The sequence below is a fragment of the Eriocheir sinensis genome, chromosome 13 (assembly GCF_024679095.1).
Source record: "Eriocheir sinensis breed Jianghai 21 chromosome 13, ASM2467909v1, whole genome shotgun sequence".
In the NCBI taxonomy this organism is placed as follows: Eukaryota; Metazoa; Arthropoda; class Malacostraca; order Decapoda; family Varunidae; genus Eriocheir; species Eriocheir sinensis.
Window position 1 is genome coordinate 21,121,055 of NC_066521.1, and position 24,365 is coordinate 21,145,419.

General features: G+C 46.6%; 1 protein-coding gene across 7 annotated transcripts in view; it reads right to left on the reverse strand.

Annotated features, from left to right (window-relative positions):
- The window catches only part of LOC126998180 (cell adhesion molecule Dscam2-like), a 240,236-nt gene that overhangs the window by 101,591 nt on the left and 114,280 nt on the right, over window positions 1-24,365 (reverse strand). For all 7 annotated transcript variants that reach the window (XM_050859625.1, XM_050859626.1, XM_050859624.1 and 4 more), the window contains exon 5: window positions 6,033-6,188. In XM_050859625.1, coding sequence (XP_050715582.1) covers window positions 6,033-6,188 — 156 coding nt within the window. The remainder of the gene's footprint in view (window positions 1-6,032; window positions 6,189-24,365) is intronic.

The following is a 24,365-nucleotide window of genomic DNA, read 5'->3' on the forward strand; positions in this document are numbered from 1 at the left end:
TTCCTTCTCTTTTCCCTCTTCCCTCTTCCCCTTTTATCCACTGCTTCCCATCCTCGACCTCTTTCCCTTATTCCTCTCCTTCTCTTTATGTTCCCTCACATTCCACTCCCTCATCTCTCTTTTTTCTCTACCATTACATCCCACTCATTTTCTCCTCCTCTGCTTTCCCTCCTCTTTCCGTCCTTCCTCCGTCTCTTCTCTCCGCGTCTCTCATTTTATCTCATTTTCTCCTCCTCTGCTTTCCCTCCTCTTTCCTTCTCTTTTCCTCCCTTCCTCCGTCTCTTCTCTCATTTTATCTCATTTTATCCTCCTCTGCTTTCCCTCCTCTTTCCTTCTCTTATCCTCCCTTCTTCCTTTTCTTCTCTCCGTCTCTCTCTTTCCTCTCACCCACACTCGACCCTCCAGCATCCCTCCCTCCAGCATCCCGCCTTCCCGCCAGCCAGCCAGAGAGCGAGCCGGCACTTAAGGACATGAATAATTGGTTATAATCGGCACTTTTCGCCCCTGGTCCCCCGCCGCCATGAAATACGCATTGCCTCCCGATGAATACTTAACCAACAGAGAATTTTGCATTAAAGGTGGCTGAATTATAAAGACGCGTTGATGAATAGCCCACAGGGAGTTCCGGCTGGGCGTGTAGGCCTTGGCGGTTACGGTTGGAGGAGGGGATTGGGTGGGGGTGGACTGGGGTGAGTTGGGTTGTTTTGGTTGGGGGAAGTGGAGGAGAAGGAGTGTGAGTAAGAGTGATGTTTGTTTAGGTGTGAGTGTTAATGTTTGTGGTGGTGTTTGTGTGTTTGTGAGATTGTTTGTGCGTTTGTGGTAAGTAATGGTGATGTTGGTGTTGGTGGGAGATAGTGATGTTTGTTTTGTTGTTGTTCTGTTTGTTGTTGTTGTTGATGTTGTTTGTTTCGGGTTTCACCGCCACAAACAAACACAAACATATATATCACATCTTCCACTTCCTCTTCCTTTATTTCGATCTCGTTTCCTTCCTTCATCTTTTTTTTTGTTCTTTCCTCTCTTCCATCACAATCATCATCATCATCTCCTCTCCTCTTCTTCCTCTTCCTCTTCCTCCTCCTAACCTCTATCATCGCTTTTCATCTCCCTCTCTCTCCTCCCCCTTCCTCATCTTCGTGCTCTCTTCTGCATCATTTATTTACTCACTTATCTTCAGCCTTTACATTATCCCGTCTCATATTTACCTTCTACTCCTCCTCCTCTCTCTCTCCGCCTCCTCCTCTTCGTCTTTCTTTCATCCGGCCCCACTCCCTTTAAATCACATGTACACACACTCACACTCTCCTCCTAAGCCCTTACGCCGCTCAAACACATCGAAGAATCACATTGCTGTCTAAACGTTGCCTTTCCCTTCACTATATGCAGAGGGAGAGACGAGGAGAGGGAGAAAGACGGGCTGAGTTATTTGTACATTGACATGGCTGTAGGTTATATACTTTGGAACAGCGGTTAGCGGGTCTTTTTGTTCCTGTTCTTTTGTTTCTTGGCCTTGAGCTGTCTCCCTTGTTGTAAGAAAAAGCCGAGAAGGAGACAAAACGAACAAGACGACAAGAAGTGCGTAGATTAAACAACAAAGGAAGGCTCATATTCTTAACCATTTCAGGGCTTACGCACCCCCATTAGATAAGGCTTTCGTAGAGGTTGTTGTGGGTATGTCCATGGGTAGCTTTATGAGCCTAGTGATAGTTTGACAAGGCTTCTGCGCCATGAACGAATCTACCCATATTCTCCAACATTTCAAGGCAAACACACACACACACACACACACACACACACACACACACACACACACACACACACAGACATTAGATAGGCCTTTCGTAGAGGTTGTGTTGATGTTAGTGTTTCCATGGGTAGTTTTATACAGTGTTTTTATGTTCTTTTTTGCGTATTAACTCGACAATGTACGTACAATTATTTTATTGTTTGGTAGAGGAGAGAGGTTGAAAGTTGTGGTGATGCTGTTTTGTTTTAATCTACCTATCACGGACTTGCTTTATAAGGGAGGAATTTATAAGAGAGAACAACTTTTCCTTAATAACTCGGCAGTACTGTGTTTTTATGTTCTTTTTTGCGTATTAACTCGACAATGTGCGTACTATTATTTAAGAGGAGAAGGTTAAAAGTTGTGGTGATGCTGTTTTGTTTCTTGTTGGCGTAAATTCTCTCTCTGCGTATGTGTATCGTTTTGTGTATTTAAAGTTGTGCGGGGAAGGTGATACGAGTGGGGCTGACGCTGTTAACACCCGCTGCCTCGTTTTATGGTGGAACCTTTTAAAAGATATTGTGATACGTTTGTTATTGTTAGGCCAGTGTGTGGGTGTGTGGGTGTGTATATGTTTGTGTGTGTTCTGGGTTAGAGTTCGATGCGTCTGTGTGGTGTTGGCTGTGTTTTAACCGTCTATATTCTGTGTTTTCTGTGTGTCTGCGTTTGTCTGTCTGTTTCGTTCTTCTTTAACAACTTATGGGATACTTTTTCTTCCTGCTCTGCCTCTATAAGGAAGATTTTTTAATGTGTGTTTGGCGTAGGACGTGTTGTTTTTATGACTCTTTTGCAAGTTCATTTTAAGTAAAGGAATTTGATGGATTAACAAACCTACACTGAGCCAAGCTGCAAACACGTAACTTTAACCAAACGTAAAAGAAACATTCCTACATTGATTTCGTTTCTGTGTGTGTGTGTGTGTGTGTGTGTGTGTGTGTGTGTGTGTGTGTGTGTGTGTGTGTGTGTGTGTGTGTGTGTGTGTGTGTGTGTGTGTGTGTGTGTGTGTGTGTGTGTGTGTGTGTGTGTGTGTGTGTGTGTGTGTGTGTGTGTGTGTGTGTGTGTGTGTGTGTGTGTGTGTTTCTTTCCAGCACGAGACCATTACAAGCACGACTAAACAGCGATCTCAAGGCGGAACTCAAGCCTCTCACAACACGCCTCCACTATGGATCACGACGTCTTGGTGCACTCAACCACCCACCCAGCAAAGGAACCTACCAGTGAACCATATACTATTACTTGAGATGTCACTGAGCCTACCATACCCATCAACCCATGCACTCAGTCACCCACCTAACCAACCCACTCAACTCACCCACCCAACAACCCATCCAGCCAGCATCCTACCTACACACTGATCTACTCACCTATCCAACTACACACGTACCTACCGACTCACCTAATCACCTAGAAATCAACTAATCACGCACCCAATTACCAACATACCTTCTTATCCACCTATACACCCACCTACTCACCCACGCAGCATTCCACCTGCCCACCCCTTCATCCACCTCCCCACTCGCTCACCCAGATATCCTACAACCTACCCAGTCTCCTACCTCTCCCATCCACCCGCCCTCCCGGCCTCCCAAGCAGCCCGCCAGCCCCTCAAGACTAAGTTCCTATAATGATCCCGTTCCCTGAAATGCCGCACGCACTCTATAGCGAGGAGTTTATCGCGTAATTATACTCGGAACTGCTCTTGACACCGCCTCCGCCACCGCCACCAGCCAAGACGTCGTTACAGATATTGCTACGTGTGGAGTTGTTGTTGTTGTTGTTGTGGTTTATAGGGAGTTGTTTGTTTGTTGACTTGGTTGGTATGAGATTCCTATTACTCCTATTTCTTCTCTCTTTCCTTATTTATATCAACCTATTAAACATGATACCAATTATTTGTTGTATCAGTTTACTTATATCGTATCTGTTTACTTAAATTACTTAAATCCCGCAAATCTAAATGGCTGGTGTTATCTAGTCACTTATATATTTTACATTTCCTTGACTATCATATTTATTTAAGCGTTAAGCACAAGTTTCGTTAATTAGTGCACTTATCGACTTATATCTTACCTATTTCCTACTTATTTCATTTATTTGTTAAGCATAAGATTGTGTGGTTGCAATATTAATTCCCTTATCACTTTACTCATCACTCCCTTCTATCCTATGTTATCTATTTCTTTCGTTATTTTCTTCATTTACTTATTTCTAGGGCAGGAGACGGGGATAAGTTATAATGGCCTGGAATCCCCCGTAAGCGCCGGCCCATAAGAGAGGGATCAAACCAATCTCCAATTTTGTAGCCAACCTGCCCCTGAGACTCCCTCTTCAGTAGCCTTGACGAGGGAAGGAAGCAAGAGGAGGGGCGGTGAGATTCTGTGCTAGTGACAGCTACAAAATGAACGAGTTGGTGGTATATTTAGGTCACCTGGTCTCTTCTAGTCTCCTACAAGAACAGGAAAGAGGACGAGAACAAGAGGATGATGAAGAATAAGATGAAAACAAGGTGGAAAACAGCATCTCTTGATTTAGATGATTCAAGATGGTATTTAAGAGGAAAAAGGAAAAAGGAGAGAACATGATAAATAATGAAATGGACGAGAACAAGAGGATGATGAAGAATAAGATGAAAACAAGGTGGAAACAGCAACTCTTGATTTAGATGATTCAAGATGGTAGTTAAGAGGAAATAGAAGCAGGAGAGGACATGATAAACAAGAACAAGAACCAGATGGAGAACAAGTTGGGGAAAAAAGGAAGACAAGAAAACAACAATTATACTCGATTTCAAAGATTCAAGAGGAAGGAACTTGAAGGAAAAAGGAAAAGGAAACAACCCACAAAAAAGTATAATGCATTGACAACAAAAAGAAGAGGATGAAAAATATATCGAAAAAAGTGAAAACAAGAAGAAAAACAAAACTACACTCGCTTTCCAACACTCAAGAAAATCCAACCAAAAATTAAGAAAACAACTGCAGAGGAAAACAACACAACACAGTCAAATGCAAACAGTTTAGACGTGAAATCGAGACACAAAGTCGAATAAATGACACATAAGAATAACACCCTCTCGATTTACACGTCTTTGAGAACCAGCGAAGAAGGGCGAACTGAAGGGTGAATGGATGAATGAGAAGCTGGAGAAGGGGGATGAGCAAATGGATGGAGGAGGAGGAGGAGGAGGAGGAGGAGGGGGAAGAGGAGGAGGAGAGGCTTTAAGATGCAGATGGCGCCTCGCTAAAGAAGGGCAACAAAAAGCCGTAGCGTCAGATCGGGTGAGAGTCGTGAATGTTTTAAGCAAATTTATTCCTTTCATCTCCTCCTCAGTACCTCATTCCCTGCGGCGCCGAAGAGCAGGAGGAATAGAAGGAGGAGGAGGAGGAGGAGGAGAAGAGAAGGAGGAAGACGAGGAGATGGAGGACGAGGTTGCAAGAAGTCTCAACGTCACTTCAGAGATACGGGAAATAGACGATGAAGAAGGAGACGAAGAAGGAGATGAAGATGGAGGAGGAGGAGAAGGGGGAGGAGAGAAAGAAGGATAAGCAGGAGAAGGTGGAGGAAGAGGGAGAGAAGAAGGAGGAGGAGGAAATGGCCACAAGAAGTCTCAACGTCATTTTAAAGTTACGAGAAGGAGGAGACGAAGAAGAAGAAGGAGGAGGAGAAGGAGGAGGAGCAGAAAAGAAGTGAAGTTGCTGAGTGCGTGAGTAAGTGAGTGAGTGAGAGGGATTTTCTAAGCCCTGAAGACTCTTGGGAACACCTTTGCGGGCTTTCATCACACCTGGAAGGGCTTCGGGCGTGTACTCCCGCCACACACACGCCCTCAGGAGGATTTGAGGCACACGAAGACGAAGACATTTTTTTGGACACATTAAGCCGCCTCGCTAATGCTTGGAAGTCCTCAGAGTGGCTTAGTAAATAGGATAAAAACGCTCTTCCTCTCTGAATCTGTCTCTCGTTCTCTCAGTCTCTCTTTCTTCTTCTTCTTATTATTATTATTTTTCTTCTTCTTCTTCTTCTTCTTCATCATCTTTTGCTTCTGCTTCTTGTTCTTGTTCTTCTTGTTATTGTTTTTTCTTCTTGTTCTTGTTCTTCTTCCTCTTCTTCTCTTTCTCTTCTCTTCCATTCACTTCACCTCCTGACACTCTCCACTTTCAAATCCACTTATACTTTTTCACTCCCGTTACTTCCTCCTCCTCCTCCTCCTCCTACTACTACTACTACTACTACCACCACTCCTCACCTTGGACAGTAATCTTGGCAGGCGAACGCGAGGTGAGCTCCCTGCCGCCGCCCAGCTGGTCCCTCACGCGGCAGGAGAAGGCGGTGAAGGCGTCCTCGCGCGACACTTCCGTCACCAGCAGGTCGCCCGTCCAGCCAACCATCTGGTAGCGGCCCTCTGCGGAAGAAAGAGATGTGTTAGTGTGTAAATGAAGATGGGTCGGGGAAGATACTCATAGGTGGAGAAGGATGTTAGTGTTTTGTTAGTGTGAATATAAATAAGGGAGATGAAGATGGAGGAGGTTAGTGTGTGAAAAGGGAATGGGTTACGGAAGAAAGGAGGAGCATGTGGGTGTTTGAATGTAAATTGGGAGAAGAAAGAAATAGGAAGAGGAGGATGATAGTGTGCGAATGGACATAAGTAATAAAACCAGATATAGGAAACATAAAGTATTTTTCTATGTATGTTATGGTCAATAAACATTCATCTATCTATCTAATACTTTTTATACTTTTTCCCCTTTCCTCGTTTATTTATTTATTTATTTATTTATTTTACATTTCAGTCATATAAAGTCAGTAAGAGATTTCCCGGAGCTTACATTTCGCGTCTGATAATTTCCTCTTTTCCATTCACAACTTTCTAATCTATTTGCTCTCAGTATAAACTTCTAAAACTCCTTCCTTTTCCTGCCTCTCTCTCTAAATAATTATCTCGTTATCACACACATCCTAGGAACACCTCTTTCACTTCCGCTACACTCTTTTCATAACATTCCTTAAAGCACGTTATAATGTCGAGTCTTCCTCCTCGTTAGTGTTTATCGTGCCGTCAGAAGCACGAAAAAGCCGCCTCCTTTTACGAGCCTCTCTTTTAATAACACTCTCGCCTGCATATCAGAATTCAAATCACGTCCATTCTTTCTTTCAATTCAGCGTACAGTGTTCTCGTGATTATATGCTCAAACACACTTCCACTCGTCTTAATTAAGGTCAACGAAACTTTATGGGGTTAAGTGTACTGAGTGTTGGAAGCCTCAAACTCCTAACTAGCAATTTAACTCAGGTAGGAAGGCAGGAATAACTAACATAAACTCATTAACCTAGACTATAACATAAACCTAAGTAAACCATCTATCTCAGGGCAGGAAGGCAGGAATAACTAACATAAACTCATTAACCTAGACTATAACATAAACCTAAGTAAACCATCTATCTCAGGGCAGGAAGGCAGGAATAACTACAACGTTAACCTCTAAATTCTATAAACTTTTGCTATATTATTAACCTCACCATCTATGACTTTTATAAATACGTGAATAAATGATCTGTATGTGTATATCTTGGTGATGATAACGTGACTGAATTATGTAACTACGGTATGTATGTAACTATGTATTTAAGCAGCTATAACGAACCTACAAACCTATGCTGTATAATCTAACCTAACCAACTATAACATACACTACCTTGTGAATAAATCATGTATGTATATATTTTGCTGGTAATAATGAGGCTTCAAAATGTACCTATGTATGTATCGCAACAAATCTACAAAACTTATAACCCTATGCGTATGAAATAAACCTAGCCAACAATGACTTTAACCACGTAACTAAACCATTCTGTGTATATATATCTTGCAGGTAATATCGTGGCCACAGTGTATACCTTCCATTCAGCCCGAGCCAGGTACAACAGGTGGGTGGCTTAGCAGCATTACACGAGTTCTTGGTACCGGGAACAACTCAGCGGCGGAGGGAACTTGTATTTACATTATGCCCGTGAGAAGTTGGTTAGGCCGAGTCCGTACTTTGTGTTGATCTAAGGCAGTTAGTATCGCAGGTAAATTAACGAACATATACACAGACACACACCCACACACACAGAAACTCCAAATGAAAGCAACTTGAATAGAAGTGTCAATAGTATGCGGGAAAGTTGGACGAGAAAGTTGGTGGTACGCTCCCCTCTCTTTCCTACGCCCCCCTTCCCCCTGGTAACCCTCTTCCCATGCCTCCTCCAACGACCCCCTACCCCTCCCCTCACTCCCCGACCTGCGTACCTCCCCTATAAGCCTGGGTACGGTCACCTCCTCCACCCCCTTCTCTCTTTCTCTCTGTTTCTCTTCATTCCTGTGTACCCTCTTCTACCTCCTCCTTGCCCCCCTCATCTTCTACCTATTTCCCTTAGTCCCCCCCAAAGTAGGTTAGATGATCGTATCCCCCTTTTTCTACTCCCTTTTCTCTCTCTCTCCCTCTCTCTATCTCTATCTCCCCAAATCCAGTAAGTCAGTAAGTTCGTAGTACGTTCTCCCTTTCTCTCCCCCTCTTTCTCAGTCCTTCCCTCCCTCTCTGTCTCTCTCTCCGTCCCTTTTCCTCCACCCCTCCACTCCCTACCTCCCTACCCATCCCTGGAAAGTTAGCAGTAGGTCTCTTTCTCCCCTCTCTGTCTCTCCTTTCTCTCCTTTCTCTCCTTCTCTCGCCCAGACAGTCCTTTTCTCTCTCACTTTTCCTCCACCTCCTACCCACCCACCCCTGTAAAGATAGCATTGTGTTCTCCTCCCCCTTTCTCTCCTTCTCTCTTTCTCTCACCCACCCTAATCCCGCTCCTCCGGCCTACTCCCTACCCCCTACCCCTCCCTTTCCCTCTCTTCCCCCCGCCCCTCCGTCCTACCCCCTACCCCTCTCGCCCTCTTCCTTCATTTCCCTTCCCAGGCCTATACTCTACCCCTCTCTCTCCCCTCCTCACCCCCACCTCCCTACCCCCCTCTCCTCGTGTATTGGCGTGCTGGATTGCCGCGGCCACTCGTAACATTCCCTCACAATTACATTCTGAAAATTTTCCAAACTCCGGAGCCGCTGGTTTGTGCATTGGAGCGGGGATATCGGGCGAGTGGGCACAACTGGATCCACTCATTCACTTACTCACTCACTCACTCGTTCACTCGTCCACTCGCTCGCTCGTTCTTCCTACGCATGTTTTCCGGCAAAGTTGTAATTGAAACGCTGCTCAAATCCTTCAAGACCCTGTTTGTTCCGTTATTACTTTTGCCATTGCCATTCCGGCTTATTATTCCTCCTCGCCGCTGTTGTTGCTGCACTGTGGCGGCGGGGAGGGACGGGATGGGTGGGGAAAGGGAGGGAAGAGATGGGGGGGAGGATATGATTAGTGTGTGTGTAGTGTTTGTGTAGTGTGCTTGAGTGAATGAATGAGTGGGCGGTGGAGATGATGAAACGAAGGAAGGAAGGACGGAAAGTAGAGAAGAGAATAGACGATAACGTAATATAAGTCATTAGAAGGAGAGGAGAGAAGAACGGAGAGGAAAATAGACCGAGTAAGCAAATCTAACATGCCTGAGTGAGTGAGTTTTGGATAAGCTTGAAGAGAAAGGGCAATGAAAATAGAGGAAGAAGAAAGAATGAAATAAAAATAGAGGAAGAAGAAAGAGGAAAATAGACCGAGTAAGCAAATCTAACATGCCTGAGTGAGTGAGTTTTGGATAAGCTTGAAGAGAAAGGGCAATGAAAATAGAGGAAGAAGAAAGAATGAAATGAAAATAGAAGAAGAAGAAAGAGGAAAATAGACCGAGTAAGCAAATCTAACATGCCTGAGTGAGTGAGTTTTGAATAAGCTTGAAGAGAAAGGCCAGTGAAGGAAGGAAAGCAAGTATGACGAACTACAAGCAGAAGAGAAGGAAGGAGGGCGAGGAGGATAATGAACAGCGTAAATCTACAATGAGCAAGTGAATTAGTTTTGAATATGATGAATCGGAAAGGTCAACGAAGAAAGGGAAGCAGGCACGGGTAACTGCAACAAGAAGAGCAGGAAGGGAGAGGACGAAAATGAACCAGTGAGTAAACGAAACATGAGGAGCAACGCGCGTAGAGTTATGGCACGTGAGGGGAGTGAGGGGAGAACGATGCGGCAGTCCATCACTTCAGCGGAGAGAGGGAGAGAGGGGGAGAGAGAGAGAGAGTAGAGCAGGCCAGTGAGTGAGTGAGTTTCCCCTTCCTCTTCCCCCTCTTTTTCCCCCTCTTCCCGTTTTCCATGCATCACTGTTATTCTTGTGGAGCGTGCGAGTCTGGCCCTCTCCCTCTCTCCCTCTCGCTCTCTCCCTCGTTCATACATCACTGTAGCGCCCGACGGTGGAGCGGCTACAGCAAACAACAGGCCGCGGCTTCTCTGAATTAAAGTTTGCTCAAACAGACCGGGAGGTAAAACACACGGCGAGTGGTCTCGTTTCGGGTTCTGATGATAAAAGGGAGTGAACGCCTGCCTTCCTGCCTGCTAGCTCGCCCCTCCCTCGCTCCTTCTCCCCCTTCCTCCCTCTCTCTCCTACCTTTCCCTCCCTCCCTCCGGCTCCATTCACGCTCTTCTCCCTCCATTTTTCAAGCGCAGTGTAAACGTTTTCCGCATCTACTCCTTCGTGTGTGTGTGTGTGTGTGTGTGTGTGTGTGTTTTCGTTTTAAAGGGCGACGTTCTCGTTTCCATATCCTCGTATTTGTGACTTCCCTTTTTTGTTGTTGTTTTTTGGGGCGCTTCAGATTTCGGTTTCCAGGTGTATTTGTTCTCGAGTTTCTTGTTTTCCCTCTTTGATTCTCTCCCTTAATTTACATTTTTATAAGCACCTGTTTATATTCCTTAACCCTAAAAGACCGATATACCTGTTAGCTCATCTACGTACCTGTCTACCTACCTGCCTCCCATTCTTTAAGACACCTGTACTTCTTGACACTAACTAAAAACGACAACCTTTTCTTGCACTCATAGTCAAGAAATCGTCGTTTTTACACTACAGACAGAGACGGAAAGCTCCAACACAGCCACTCGTTCCTTAATCACAAACTCAGACTTGGATTTCCATTACAAACTTTACTGATTCGGGTGACACAGAAACCTGGTTTGGGGGAGTCAGCAGCCGCCCCATTCCCGTCCCCCGCCCCCGCACCTGCTCCCTGCTGACTGAGCGACGCAAGAATCAGCAGGAGTTAATTACCTGATATAATTTAGCGCGATAGATTAAAAGAGCGGTCATCGGCGTCACCTGCGTGATTAATTCATTTGCATGCAAACTAGAATTAAACTCTGCCTCGTCGACGCCCGTAATTGGCGGCCTAAATGTATTGTGTGAATTATAATACTGCACGGACGCCGCCCGCCTCCACCCGACCCGCGGCAAGACGAACACGGACCATACACGAACATGACATGGAGCATTCACGAACCCCACACGCAGCATGGAAAAAAGGTCTAATGTTTTGTAAGAATCATAATATTGCCGCACGAACACCGCCCGCCTCCAGCCTGACGCAAGATGAAATTTGGACCATTCACGAACCACACAAGTGACATGGAAAAAAGGTCTATTGTTTATTAAGAATTATATTATTGCTGCACGGACGCCGCCTCCAGCCTGACGCAAGATGAAATTTGGACCATTCGCGAACAGCACAAGTAACATGGAAAAAAGGTCTATTGTTTATTAAGAATTATATTATTGCCACACGGACGCTGCCTCCAGCCTGACGCAAGACGAAATTCAGACCGTACACGAACATAACACAGAGCAATCACGAAACACACACGTACCATGCCAAAGCTAAGGGCCTATTGCTTTTAGTAAGAATTATGATAGTACTCATTGCACACGAACGAACAAACAAACAAGTAATGACATGGATAAGTAGAACACGCACCATTCATGTTCTAAACTAGAGCAGAAGGGAGCCGACACGAAAAAGGGAGGGAGGGGGGCTCGGGGGGGGGGGGGGCACGGACACTAGAAAAGGGAGGTAAGTGGAGGACCATTCACCGACCATGCACGACCATTCAAGAGGAAAACCAGATCATGGGTGAACGTGGCACGGGAAAGAGGGAAGAGGTGAGGCATTGGGGGGGGGGGGGGGTGATAGCACTCAACCCGGTAGCAGCGACGGGCCAAATTTGAGGCTTTAACATGTAGCAGCGACGGGCCAAATTTGTGCCATGATATAAACCCCACAAAATAGATGATGCATAAACTGATCACAAATGCTTTGGTATATATTATGAAATGATTCGTGTGAGTGATAATTTTTTCTCATTTTTCTCGCTTAGAGGGACCATTAAGAAACATGATCCCCGCTGCTACACGTTCAAAACCAGGGCAACTAGGGCGGGACGGGGCATGAACAAGGGGGAGGGTGGAGTTATCGGGCGCTGGTACTGGAAGGGGAGGGTTAGAACCATTTACGTCTAAAACCAGGGCAGCAAGGAAAGGGGGAAACGGGTCATGAAAACGAGGAAAGGAAGGGGGCAAGAGGAGGGCAATGACGAAGAACAAGGGAAGAGGAGGAGGGGGCAGAACCATTCGCAAGACAGCAGGGCGACAGGGTATGAAAAAAAGGGAAGGATGAGGGAATTGGACACTGACATTAGAACCATTCGCAAGACAGCAGGGTGACAGGGTATGAAAAAGAGGGAAGGAGGGGGGGAATGGGACACTGACATTAGAACCATTCGCAAGACAGCATGGCGACAGGGCATGAAAAAGAGGGAAGGAGGGGGGAGGGGGAGGGCACTGACATTGGCACTGGAAACAAGGGGGAGAAGGGGGGCATATAAGTGGTTCAGGATTTATTGTCACACGCGTCGGGCTTCAAAATGGCGGCGTAACTCTCGGCCGGCACCACCTCTAGTTAAATGTTGAGTCAATGTCGCCGGAATTGGCTGAACAATGACATTTGCCGATAATTGGGTCTGGCGGCAGGTGGCGTGAGTGTCGTTACGCGCCAGACGACGGCCGACCAGCACCGGCTAATGAGTCCACCGGCAGCCGACCAGCACGACCAGGAGCCTTCGACCATTCGCTCCCTTTCTCCCTCCCTCATTGACCCATTCCGCAAAACCAACGCATCCCATTTCCTCTCCTTCTATCTCCCTCCCTCCCCCATTCACCCACTCCTAAGGGCCTTCGTCACCCATTCGTTCTCTCTCTCTCTCTCTCTCTCTCTCTCTCTCTCTCTCTCTCTCTCTCTCTCTCTCTCTCTCTCTCTCTCTCTCTCACACACCCACTTCTCAACACCTATTCATCCATTCACATTCCCTCTCACTCACCCACTCTACAAGCCCTGTCACCCATTCGCTCGCTCTCCCTCACCCACTTCCATCACCCGCCTATTCATCCACCTATTGACCCACTAAGAGGCCCAAGACGCATCCATCTGCAATCCAACTAAGTCTAAGTCTTCCTCACCCACCTATAACGAACTTCAACCACCTTCACCCACCTAGACACATAACATTCCAACGCCTCCATCACGAGCCAGCTAAAGCCACTTACTACTTCTACTTCTACTACTACTGTTACTACTACTACAACTACCACTACTACTACAGCTGGTGCTCTCCTGCTCTTCCTCGTACAACAACTAATAACAGTAATGGGTCTTGCGCCGCTGCATGCAATATTGTACCATCTCCATTTCGTGTGCCACCTACCTGTCTCCCCTCCCTCCTTCCTCCCCTTCTTCCCTCCCCTTCCTACAGTTCATTCCCCTCCTCCTCCCCTTTCCTTTCCTCATTGTCCTTTATCCTATTCCTCCCTCCCTCCTTCCTCCACATAAATGCACAAATATTCTCCATTCCTCATTTCTGTTTATCTCCCTTCTTCTACTTCTCTCCTCCATCTCTCCTTCTCCTCTTACCGTCTCATTCTCTTTCTCTCCACCACACAAGCACTCCCTACCTCCCTCCTTCACTGCTTTCCTTCTTCCTACTACCTTTTTCTCTCCAATTCCTCCCCTTTTTCTTCCCCTCTACACAAACACCTACACACTCAACCTACCCCTTCTCCTGCGTCCCCCTCTTCATCTTCCTCCTTTCTCCTCTCCTTCTCCTAAACCTAACCTTTAATTACGTAACTCGGCTCAAAGTATTTTCCCTCCTCCTTATCCTTCCTTCCTTCCTTCCTTCCTTTCTATTCACCCACCTCCGGCTCACTTCCCCTTCTTGTTCTCTCTCATCATCAAACCCCCAGTAGTAGTAGTAGTAGTAGTAGTAGTAGGGGTAGTAGTAGTAGTAGTAGTTGCAGGATACACTTAAGCAGACCGACACAAAGAGGCTTACCCTAAATCCCGCTAGGAGGCTTTGAATCTACCGCCACCACCACAACCACCACCACCACCACAACCACCACCACCACCACAACCACCACCACCACTAAGACATTCACCATCCCACCCTAGTCAGTATTACAATCACAAACACTCTAGTCAGGTCACAATCAACACTCTCTCTCTCTCTCTCTCTCTCTCTCTCTCTCTCTCTCTCTCTCTCTCTCTCTCTCTCTCTCTCTCTCTCTCTCTCTCTCTCTCTCTCTCTCTCTCTCTCTCCACAAAAGAAACACAAACTAGACACAAACAGACCACAAACAGCCTTAACACATCATCCCAAAGGAGCAGGAGGAGGAGGAGGAGGAGGAGAGGAAGAAGAGGGGAGAGAGACCACACGAAAACCTTGCCTTCAATAGCCTTTACCTCCTCCTCCTCCTCCTCCACATTATATTTTCATGGTAGTTTTGTAAGGACTGAATGTAAAGGGCTGAGTCAACACGAGGAGAGGGGAGGCTGTGTGTGTGTGTGTGTGTGTGTGTGTGTGTGTGTGTGTGTGTGTGTGTGTGTGTGTGTGTGTGTGTGTGTGTGTGTGTGTGTGTGTGTGTGTGTGTGTGTGTGTGTGTGTGTGTGTGTGTGTGTGTGTGTGTGCTGTTTGCTTTTCCCTCTGTGGTGCTTCCATTCTGGCACGCCTCCTATCTCTCTCTCGTTTGCTCTCGCTCTCTATCTTTCTCTTTCTCCCTTTCTCTCTCTCTCTCTCTCTCTCTCTCTCTCTCTCTCTCTCTCTCTCTCTCTCTCTCTCTCTCTCTCTCTCTCTCTCTCTCTCTCTCTCTCTCTCTCTCTCTCTCTCTCTCTCTCTCTCTCAAAAAACACACACACACACACACACACACACACACACACACACACACACACCCTCCCTCTCTCTCTCTCTCTCTCTCTCTCTCTCTCTCTCTCTCTCTCTCTCTCTCTCTCTCTCTCTCTCTCTCTCTCTCTCTCTCTCTCTCTCTCTCTCTCTGAACCGTGTGTGTTAGTGAAAGTTCCCGACAGGTGTGTGTGTGTGTGTGTGTGTGTGTGTGTGTGTGTGTGTGTGTGTGTGTGTTCCCTCCTTACCCCCTATAACATCTGTCCACAATACCGTTCTTCATTATCTACTACTACTACTACTACTTCTACTACTACTACTACTACTACTACTACTACTGTTGCCACCACCGTTGCCATTAGCCGCCCCGTCGGTTCCGTCCATCCTGACCTCTCGTCTTCCGTTGCAATTAACCAATTTCCTCTCCACATAATCTTGCTACAATGTAATTACTAGAACTCCTCCTCTCCTTCTCTTCCTCCTCCTCCTCCTCTTATCTTCTCTTGTCTTCTCTCCTCCTCCTATTTCTTCTCTTCTTATCTCCTATTTATTTTCCTCTTTTCTTTTCTCCTTCTTCTAACTCTTCTCTTGTGTTCTATCTCATCTCTTATTTATCTTTCTGTTATTTATTTTCTTACTGTTATTTATTTTCTAACTCTTCTCTTGTGTTTTATCTCCTCTCTTATTTATCTTTCTGCTATATTCCGTTTTCTCTCTCCTTTTTCCCGCTAGATTTTCTCCTCTACATTTTCTCCTCCTCTTGTTTTGTCTCCTTTATCTTCATCTCTCCTCTTTTCATTTCTTCTCTGCCTCTCCTGTTTCTGCCTTCTCTATCATTCCTTTCCTTTCTGTTTCTCCTGTACGTCTTATCTCCTTTCCCAATCTCTCTTCGTCTCTTCGTATTTCTTCTTTCTCCTGTATTCCTTTTGTTTCCTCTCCCTTCCTTCCCTTGTGTTTTTCCTCCCTTCTGCACTGTTGTTTTCTCCTCTTATTCTTCCCTTATTCTTGTTATTCTTTCTTTTTCCTTGTTATTCCACTTATCCTCTTCTCTCTCTCTCTCTCTCTCTCTCTCTCTCTCTCTCTCTCTCTCTCTCTCTCTCTCTCTCTCTCTCTCTCTCTCTCTCTCTCTCTCTCTCTCTCTCTCTCTCTCTCTCTCTCTCTCTCTCTCTTTCTCTCTGTCTTTCTTTCTCTCCTTCGTTTCCTGTTCCTTTCTTCCAACGTTCATCAATTTTGTGTATATATTCCGTTCTTCATTTTTTCATTCCGCCTTTTCTCCCTTTTTTCCTTTTTCTCATTCGTTATATTCTTTCGCCCTTCATCTGTTCTGTTGTTCTTTTTTCCCCAGTCAATCTTTATATATATACATTTTTGTTTTGCGCTCTCTCTCTCTCTCTCCGTCTCTCTCTCTCTCCCTCTCTCTCTCTCTCCCTCTCTCCATTTTCTCATTTTTATTATTCGCTTTTTTATATTTTTCTCTTCCATGGCTTCGTATTTTTCAGCGTCAATATTTTTTCCCCATCTCGTAATCTCTTCTTTCTGTTCTCTCCTATTGTTTCATTTGGCAAAATATCTTAAATTTCTCGCACTGCAGTTTTCGACCCCGGCCACGCTTTTTGTTCTGTTTTGTTTCTTTTCCATACGAATATTGGGTTGAGTGAGAGCGTGTGTGTGAGTGAGTGAGTGAGTGAGTGTATGACTGAGTGACTGACTAACTAACTGAGTGAATGACTGGCAGAGTAATTGATTGAATGCCTGAGTAATTGACTGACTGACTGACTGATTAACTGAGTGGCTGCCTGACTGACTGACTGGGGAAATAACTGTTATGATAAGTGACTGAGTAGAGGGAATGACTGGTTGCTGCATTGGTAGAGTGTCTGAATGAGTGAGTGAGTGAGTGAGTGAGTGAGTGAGTGAGTAAGAAAGCGAGTGAATAAGGATACGAAAAAGTTAATATATGCATAGGTATTTCAGAATTGGTGGAGCAAGAATATAAGATGAATGAATATGTGTGAATAGATAAAGAAAATGATGAATGGGTAATGGGTTATGAAGGGCGTACGGGTGGCATGAGTGGAAGGGGGGAAGGGGGGTGGAGAAGTGGAGTGTTAGGGGGGCGGAGAGCAGGAGGGGGCAGGGAATAGCTGAACAAACAAACAAACAAACCCTTACCCAAACATTTACCCTTCCCCTCACGTTCCTTTCCCTCTCTCTCTCCCTCTCTCTCTTTCCTCTCACTATTCTGTTCCTCCTAATCCCTCTGAACTAACAACTTTCTCTCTCTAACTCTCTTTCTCTAATCCCTCCTCCTCCCCCTTCCTCCTCCTCCTCCTCCTGCCTCCGGACTTTGCTACCTGACTGGACTCACGGAAATTGCAGGTCGGCTGGTCATTTCCGTGCCGACATGTCTTCCTCTGCCTCCCTGCTGGCCCAATACTCTGCTTAAACAGGTGAAGGAAGCAGGGAGAGGCAGGGGATGGGAGGGGAAGGGAAGCAGCGGTAGGGGAGAGGGTAACAGGGGGGAGTTCATGTACGTGGGTGTGGGTATTGAGAAGAGGGGGTGAGTAGGAAGAGGGTGAGAGTTGTGAGTGGGATAAGAGAGTGGGTTGGATTGTAAGTGAGGAAAGAAGTGGGTTGTAACGAGGAAGAAAGAGAGTTGGGTTATGTGAGGAAAGAAGAGGGTAGGAATGGTGGGAATGGAGGGTAGGAATGGTAGGAATGAAGAGGTTTGAGTTAAAAGCGAGAAAAGAAGGGGTTGGGTTATGTGAGAAAAGAAGTGTTGGGTTGTAAGCGAGGAAAGAAAAGAGCTGGGGTATGCGAGGAAAGAAGAGGGTAGGAATGATGGGAATAGAGGGTAGGAATGGTAGGAATGAAGAGGTTCGAGTTAAAAGCGAGAAAAGAAGGGGTTGGGTTATGTAAGGAAAGAAGTGGGTTGTAACGAGGAAAGAAAAGAGCTGGGGTATGCGAGGAAAGAAGAGGGTAGGAATAGTGGGGAAGGAGGGTAGGAATGGTAGGAATGAAGAGGTTTGGGTTAAAAGAGAGAAAAGAAGAGGGTTGGGCTATGTAAGGAAAGTAGAGAGTGAGGGTTATAGGCACGGAAAAGAAAGGTCGATAAAGGAATTAGACGATATATGTGTAGAAGTGGAGTGAGAGTATTAGAGTGCACGGAGGAGTGAATGAGTGTATATGAGAGTGAGAGAAGTGTGGTAGTGTGTGTATGTGCATGAGAGTGGGTGTATGTGAGGATGGATGGCTGTATGTGAGTGGGTCTATAAAAGGAGATATGCATTAAGGTATGAAAGGAGATGTATGAAACTATGCGGACTTCTACCCTGGCTGTATATATGTGTATGTTACTGAATTTCAACAAGTAACAAGTTTCAGGCCCTTACCTCCCCCTCCCCCCCCCACCCCACATACACAAAGACACCCCAATCCCCTCCCCACACTCCCCGCACACACACAAACACTTCTCCCCCCCCCCCCCTCCCCACAGTCCTAGCCATCCCCCTTACATACAGACACAGACACAGACGCCCCCTACTCCCCCCCCCCCCCCACACACACACACACACGCCTTGCCCAGCAGCGCCTAAGCCAAACAAGCGCATTATCTTCCTCCCGAATCCTCACAGCAGACGCCTAATCCTTCTCCTCCTTCTCCTCCTCCTCCTTCACCTCCTCCTCCTCCTCCTGTTGACGCAGCACCACGCGCGTCTGAGGCTCAAAGGGACGCAGCTCTGACGAAGGGGTGATGGAGGGGTGATGAAGGGGTGATTGAGGGGTGACGGAGGGGTGATGGGTGACAGGAGACGAGGCGTTCTCCATAATTTGATCACAATATCGAGGAATGTGATGGGGGAGGAAGATGGTGAGGGTGAGTACCAACACCATCATCACCACCATCACCACCATCATCAATACTACCAACATCACCTCCATCACTATCACTACCTCCGTTCACCACCACCATCACCACCATCACCATTATCACCACCAACAATACTACCAACATCACCTCCATCACCATCACTACCTCCGTTCACCACCACCATCACCACCATCACCTTCACTATACAAGATTATGAAGGTGATGGAGGAGGAAGATAAGGACTGCCAGTACCATCACCACCATCACCACTATCATCATCATCACCCTTCTTCATCACCATCACCTCTAGATCATCACTATCTCAGCATTTACCACCACAATTATATCTTCGTCCACCACCACCACCACCACCACCTCAACCACAACCTTGAAACTTCTGCAACCAAGTCCGTTCACCGTCACTAGTTTCAATTTCTCGGTCAAATTCCCCTGATGACTCTCTTTTTTTTCTTTTCGTCCTTTCTCTCTCTCTCTCTCTCTCTCTCTCTCTCTCTCTCTCTCTCTCTCTCTCTCTCTCTCTCTCTCTCTCTCTCTCTCTCTCTCTCTCTCTCTCTCTCTCTCTCTCTCTCTCTCTCTCTCTCTCTCTCTCTCTCTCTCTTCAATATTTTAACTCAACTGACGTGGGACAGTGCAAGGCGCCTCTCCTTTTGACAGGCGGAGAGAAAGGGGCGTGGAGGGAAGGGAGGGAAGGAGGGGAGGGAAAGAGGAAGTGAGGGTCTGAAAAGGTTAGGCGCACAAGAAGGAGGTGGAGAGAAAGGGAAGGGAGGTAAAGAGAAGGAGAGAGAAGGTAAGGCGAGGATGAAGAAGATGGAAGGAAAGGAGAGGAAGCTAAAGAGGAGGAGGAGAGAGAAGGAAGGTGTGGACGAAGGAGGGGGAGGAAAGATAAGGGAGATAAAGATGAAAAGAAAGGGGAGAGAGAAGGAAAGATGAGCATGACGAAAGTGAAAAGAAAGGAGGTAGATAAAAAAGAAAAGGAAGAGGAGAGAGAAGATGAGGAGCAAGAGGAAGGTGGAAGAAAAGGATGGAAATAAAAAAAAGGAAGAGTAAGAGGAGAGAGAATGTTGAGACGATTAGAAAGGAAATAAAGAGGAGAGGAAAGAGGGAGAGAGAGAGAGGAGAGGTGTGAAAGAGAGAGTTTGAGGGAAAGAAAAAAAAAGAGGCGAGGGAAATAAAAAGGAAGAGAAAGAGAAGAGAGGATTAGAAGAAGTGGAGAGGATCAGAAAGGGAGTAAAGAGGAAGAGAAGACAGAGAAATATGGAGTGTGAAGGAGAAGAAAAAGAGGCGAGAGGAAGGACATAAGACAGAGTGAAAGAGAGAGAGAGAGGGAGAGAGGGAGAGAGAGGTCATACCATTGCAACCTCACTTACCTTCCCTCTTCACATTCATACACGCTTCCTTTTTCCCCAATCCACTTCCATCACACTCAACTCCCATCACCCCAATATCCTAACGCTTCCCCCTTCCCTTACACCCCTCCATCCTTCCCTTCCATCCCTAACACATCCCTGCCACATCCCCTTCCCTTCACTCTCTTTTCCTATCATCCCAATTACCTAATGTTCATCCCTTCCCCTATTCCTCTACACTATTCCCTTCTACACTAACACATCTTACACACCCCTGCCAGAACCCATTACTTGATCCTGTCTTCTCCTCACACCTCAATCAATGTTTCCCTGTTTCTCTATCTCTCTCTCCCTCTCTTCTTCTCTACCTCTATCTCTCACTCCGTCTCACTCACTCATTCTTCTCTCTCTCTCCTTCTTTCTCCTAACTCACCAATCAGTTTCTTTTGTCTCTCTGTCTTTCTCTATCTCCTTCCTTCTCATTTATTTCATCTACTCCTCTCTCCTTTTTTCTCTTAACACTGCCCAATCAATTTTGTCCTTGTTTCTCTCTCTCCCTTCCCCTCATCCTCCCTCTATTTCCCTTTTCTATCTTCTAACAGACCAATCAATTTCCACCTGTCTCCCTTTAACTCTCGTTCTCTTCCTTCCATCTCCCTGTTCGCTTCCACAATACCTTCCTCTCCCCTTTTCCTCTCCATCTTCATCTTCTTCCTCTTCCATTCCTCTCCTCCCTTCTAATACACCAATCAATTTCCACCTGTCTCCCTTCCATTCTCATCCTCTTCCTACCATCCCCCTAGTCGCTTCCACAATACCTTCCTCCTCCTCCTCCTCCTCCTCCACCTCAGTCAATTATACCGACTATTATGTTCCATTACGGGATTAATTGAATTACTGAGGAGGTGCTACGAAGCGCCTATTACTTCTCTGTTAGGCGACGAATTGATGGCGACAAGAGGAGGATGGAGTTGACTGGTGACTGGCGTTGGGGTGGTGGTGGCGGTGGTGGTGGTGGACACAATGGTGGTAGGGAAGGTTGTTATGGAAGTGACAGCAATGGTGGTAGTAGTTGTATTATCTAGCTCCCTTCCTTTATCTCCTTTTCTGTTTCTTTTTATTCTCTGTTCTCCTGCGTCCTTCTCTCTTGTTTCTCTTTTTCCTTTCCTGTCCTGTTCCTCTTTGTCCCTTATCCTCTCTCTCTCTCTCTCTCTCTCTCTCTCTCTCTCTCTCTCTCTCTCTCTCTCTCTCTCTCTCTCTCTCTCTCTCTCTCTCTCTCTCTACATCCTATTTTCTCTCTCCGTTTTTCTCTCTCACTCTCTTTGGTGGTCTTTTGGTGGTGGTGGTGGTAGTGGTAGTTGGTGAGATGGATTAGAGGTAGAAATGGATGTAGTGGTGGTGGTGGAAGCGATGTGGTGGAGGTGGACGATGCAGTGGAAACAACACAAGTGGAGGTGAAGATGACAGAGGTGGAGGTGATGAAAACAGCCAGTGGTCGATGGAACCTTGCCAGAAACGACGTGGATAAACCATCCCAGAAGAGCACAACGTTGACAGCCTGCACGTTCTTGCTAACAGTGTTCATTAACATTAAAATGACTCAGCCAAAAAAAATGAAGAAGGTTACCTGCTGTGGGTGCTTCGACTGGCTCTTCGCCAGGCGGGCACGCCACAGCCCCCCCGAGGACCTCGACTCCACCGTCGAGGAAATCAAAAACGTGGGTGCCGAGGACGACGCAGGGGAACAGGGACAAGGGTCCCAGGCCCTGGTCTGCCTCCAGAACGCAGCTCAGCCTTCTGTGGTGGAGGAGGAACTTCCCTCCGACACCCAGGATGCTGATGGGGTAGTGGGGAAAGGAGAAATGGAGGACAATTGCAAGAGGCCTCCAACTCTCACCATCATTATCCACATGGTGAAGAGGGAAAGGGTGAGCACGCCAGTGGACGAAACAACAGTCGCTGAAAAAGACTGGACGCCCAAGGAGAGCCGTGGCAAGAGGGTTGAAACCCTGATAATTACTCTGTTCATGGTGAAGAGAGAAAAGATAAAGGAGGTATGCGAGGAGCTCCCCTCCGAGCATCAAGACACTGCTGGGGACGCTCAGCCAGACGAGGGGGTGAAGGAGGAACTCTCCTCCGAGGATCAAGACACTGCTGGGGACGCTCAGCCAGACGAGGGGGTGAAGGAGGAACTCTCCTCCGAGGATCAAGACACTGCTGGGGACGCTCAGCCAGACGAGGGGGTGAAGGAGGAACTCTCCTCCGAGGATCAAGACACTGCTGGGGACGCTCAGCCAGACGAGGGGGTGAAGGAGGAACTCTCCTTCGAGCAGGAGCGAGAGGTTGCTAGTGTGGCCGTTACCGAGCCACCACAAAAGACGCCCCTCAAGAGCTGCTTCAAAAAGAAGGATGCACCTCCAAACCCCGCCGAGAAAGTTGTCAGGTTCAACTTCCAAAACCTGAACACTTTCGTTAAGGATCGTGAGCTGTACTGTGGCTACGATTACTTCAAATATGGCTTCCCTCTCTCCATGATTCGTTCTGAGCTGCAAGAGCTAAAAGAAAAAACAGTGAAGCCACAGAAAAAGCCAGCAAAGGAAGCAGTAAGCAAGCTGCCAGAGCCTCAGCAAACAGTAACAGAGAAAGCAACAGATTCCGACAACACAAACGCAGAGCCACAACATCTCGCAGGGATCCTCAAGAAAGGAAAGACGGCCAGCACGGCTCATAAGTGTCTGCGCTTTGACTTCCAGAACTTGAACACTTTCGTGAAGGATCGTGAGCTGTACTGCGGTTACGATTACTTCAAGTATGGCTTCCCTCTCTCCAGCATTCGTTCTGAGCTGCCAGAGGTGAAGGAAAGAACAGTGAAGCCAGTAAATGACGCAGTAAACAAACATGACACATTACAGGAGCAAACAGTTAGAGAAGCAGCCTCTACACCGATGGATACCACTGTTGAAGGGAAGTCTCCTAAAGGTATCCTTAAGAAAGAAAAGATGCCACGGTCCACCACCTGTTCAAAACATGTGCGCTTCAACCTTGGTAACCACCGCGCCCCCGTCAAGGAACGTGAGCTGTACCGAGGCCACGACTACTTCAGATACGCCGCGCCGCTCCAAGCCACTCAGTCTCCAAGCTTTACCCCGAGGCTTCACCAGCAGCCCGTTAGATCCGCCTCTAACTCGCTGCGAGGCGCACCTCGGCACCTCGGGAGGCCGGCACAGCGGAGCAACGACTCCTTCCAGCACAACAGTGGCCAGAATGCTGCACACAACTACGCCAACAGCCGCCACTCACAGCACCGCCAGCAAAACTCCAGCAGCCACGTCTCGACCCGATACGAAACAAGGTATTTCCACGAGGGACGGACAAATCCAGGCACCAGCTCCCGCAGCAGAAGTCGTGTCAAGGGAGGCGCCAAGCCGAGTGATGGCTGAGTTATGTGAGCACCGGGCGAGTACACAGCGTCGTGATCAAACTCAAATGTTCAGCGACGTACAGTTGACGTACATTCCGGGTGCATTTCTGAACAGTAACTGTCGTTGATTGATGATAGCAATGACTGAGGAGTGCCAAGAAGCACCACAAACACACTGAGAGGAACGGCTCGCCAGCTGACTAAATTCACCGTGCAGAGGAACACATCCCATGGAACGGTGCCACTTCTACGGAACAAATTGTTCAAGAGTGTCGCATCTGTGGGGAGTGTTTCGATGCATGTGTGTTGTTACATTTCTTATCTTATATTTCAAATGAAAAAAATAGAATTACCAATTGGTATGGTTGAGTTTAAGGAAATTTCAAACACATGATATCCAGACACTTATAGCATATATTAACAAAGAAAGCCTTCACACTATTGTATAGAAAGTCTCATTTAGTAAGGAGGAATAGATGACTTTTCTTAGTCAAGACGTGTGGTAACTTTTTAATAGGTTTTAATAGGTTTAATAAGTTAAATAGTTTTGAATAGGTTTGAAGAAGTTAGGTTAAGTTTAGGGTGTCTTCAAGCACATAATACTCGTAGGCGACAGCTTATGGCACAACATGACGAAGAATGACCTCACTCAGTCAGCAGGGAAGCAAATATGATTTTTCTGAGTCTAGACCTACAGTAGTTGTTTGGTGTTTTGTTAAGTTAGGTTAGATTTGGTTT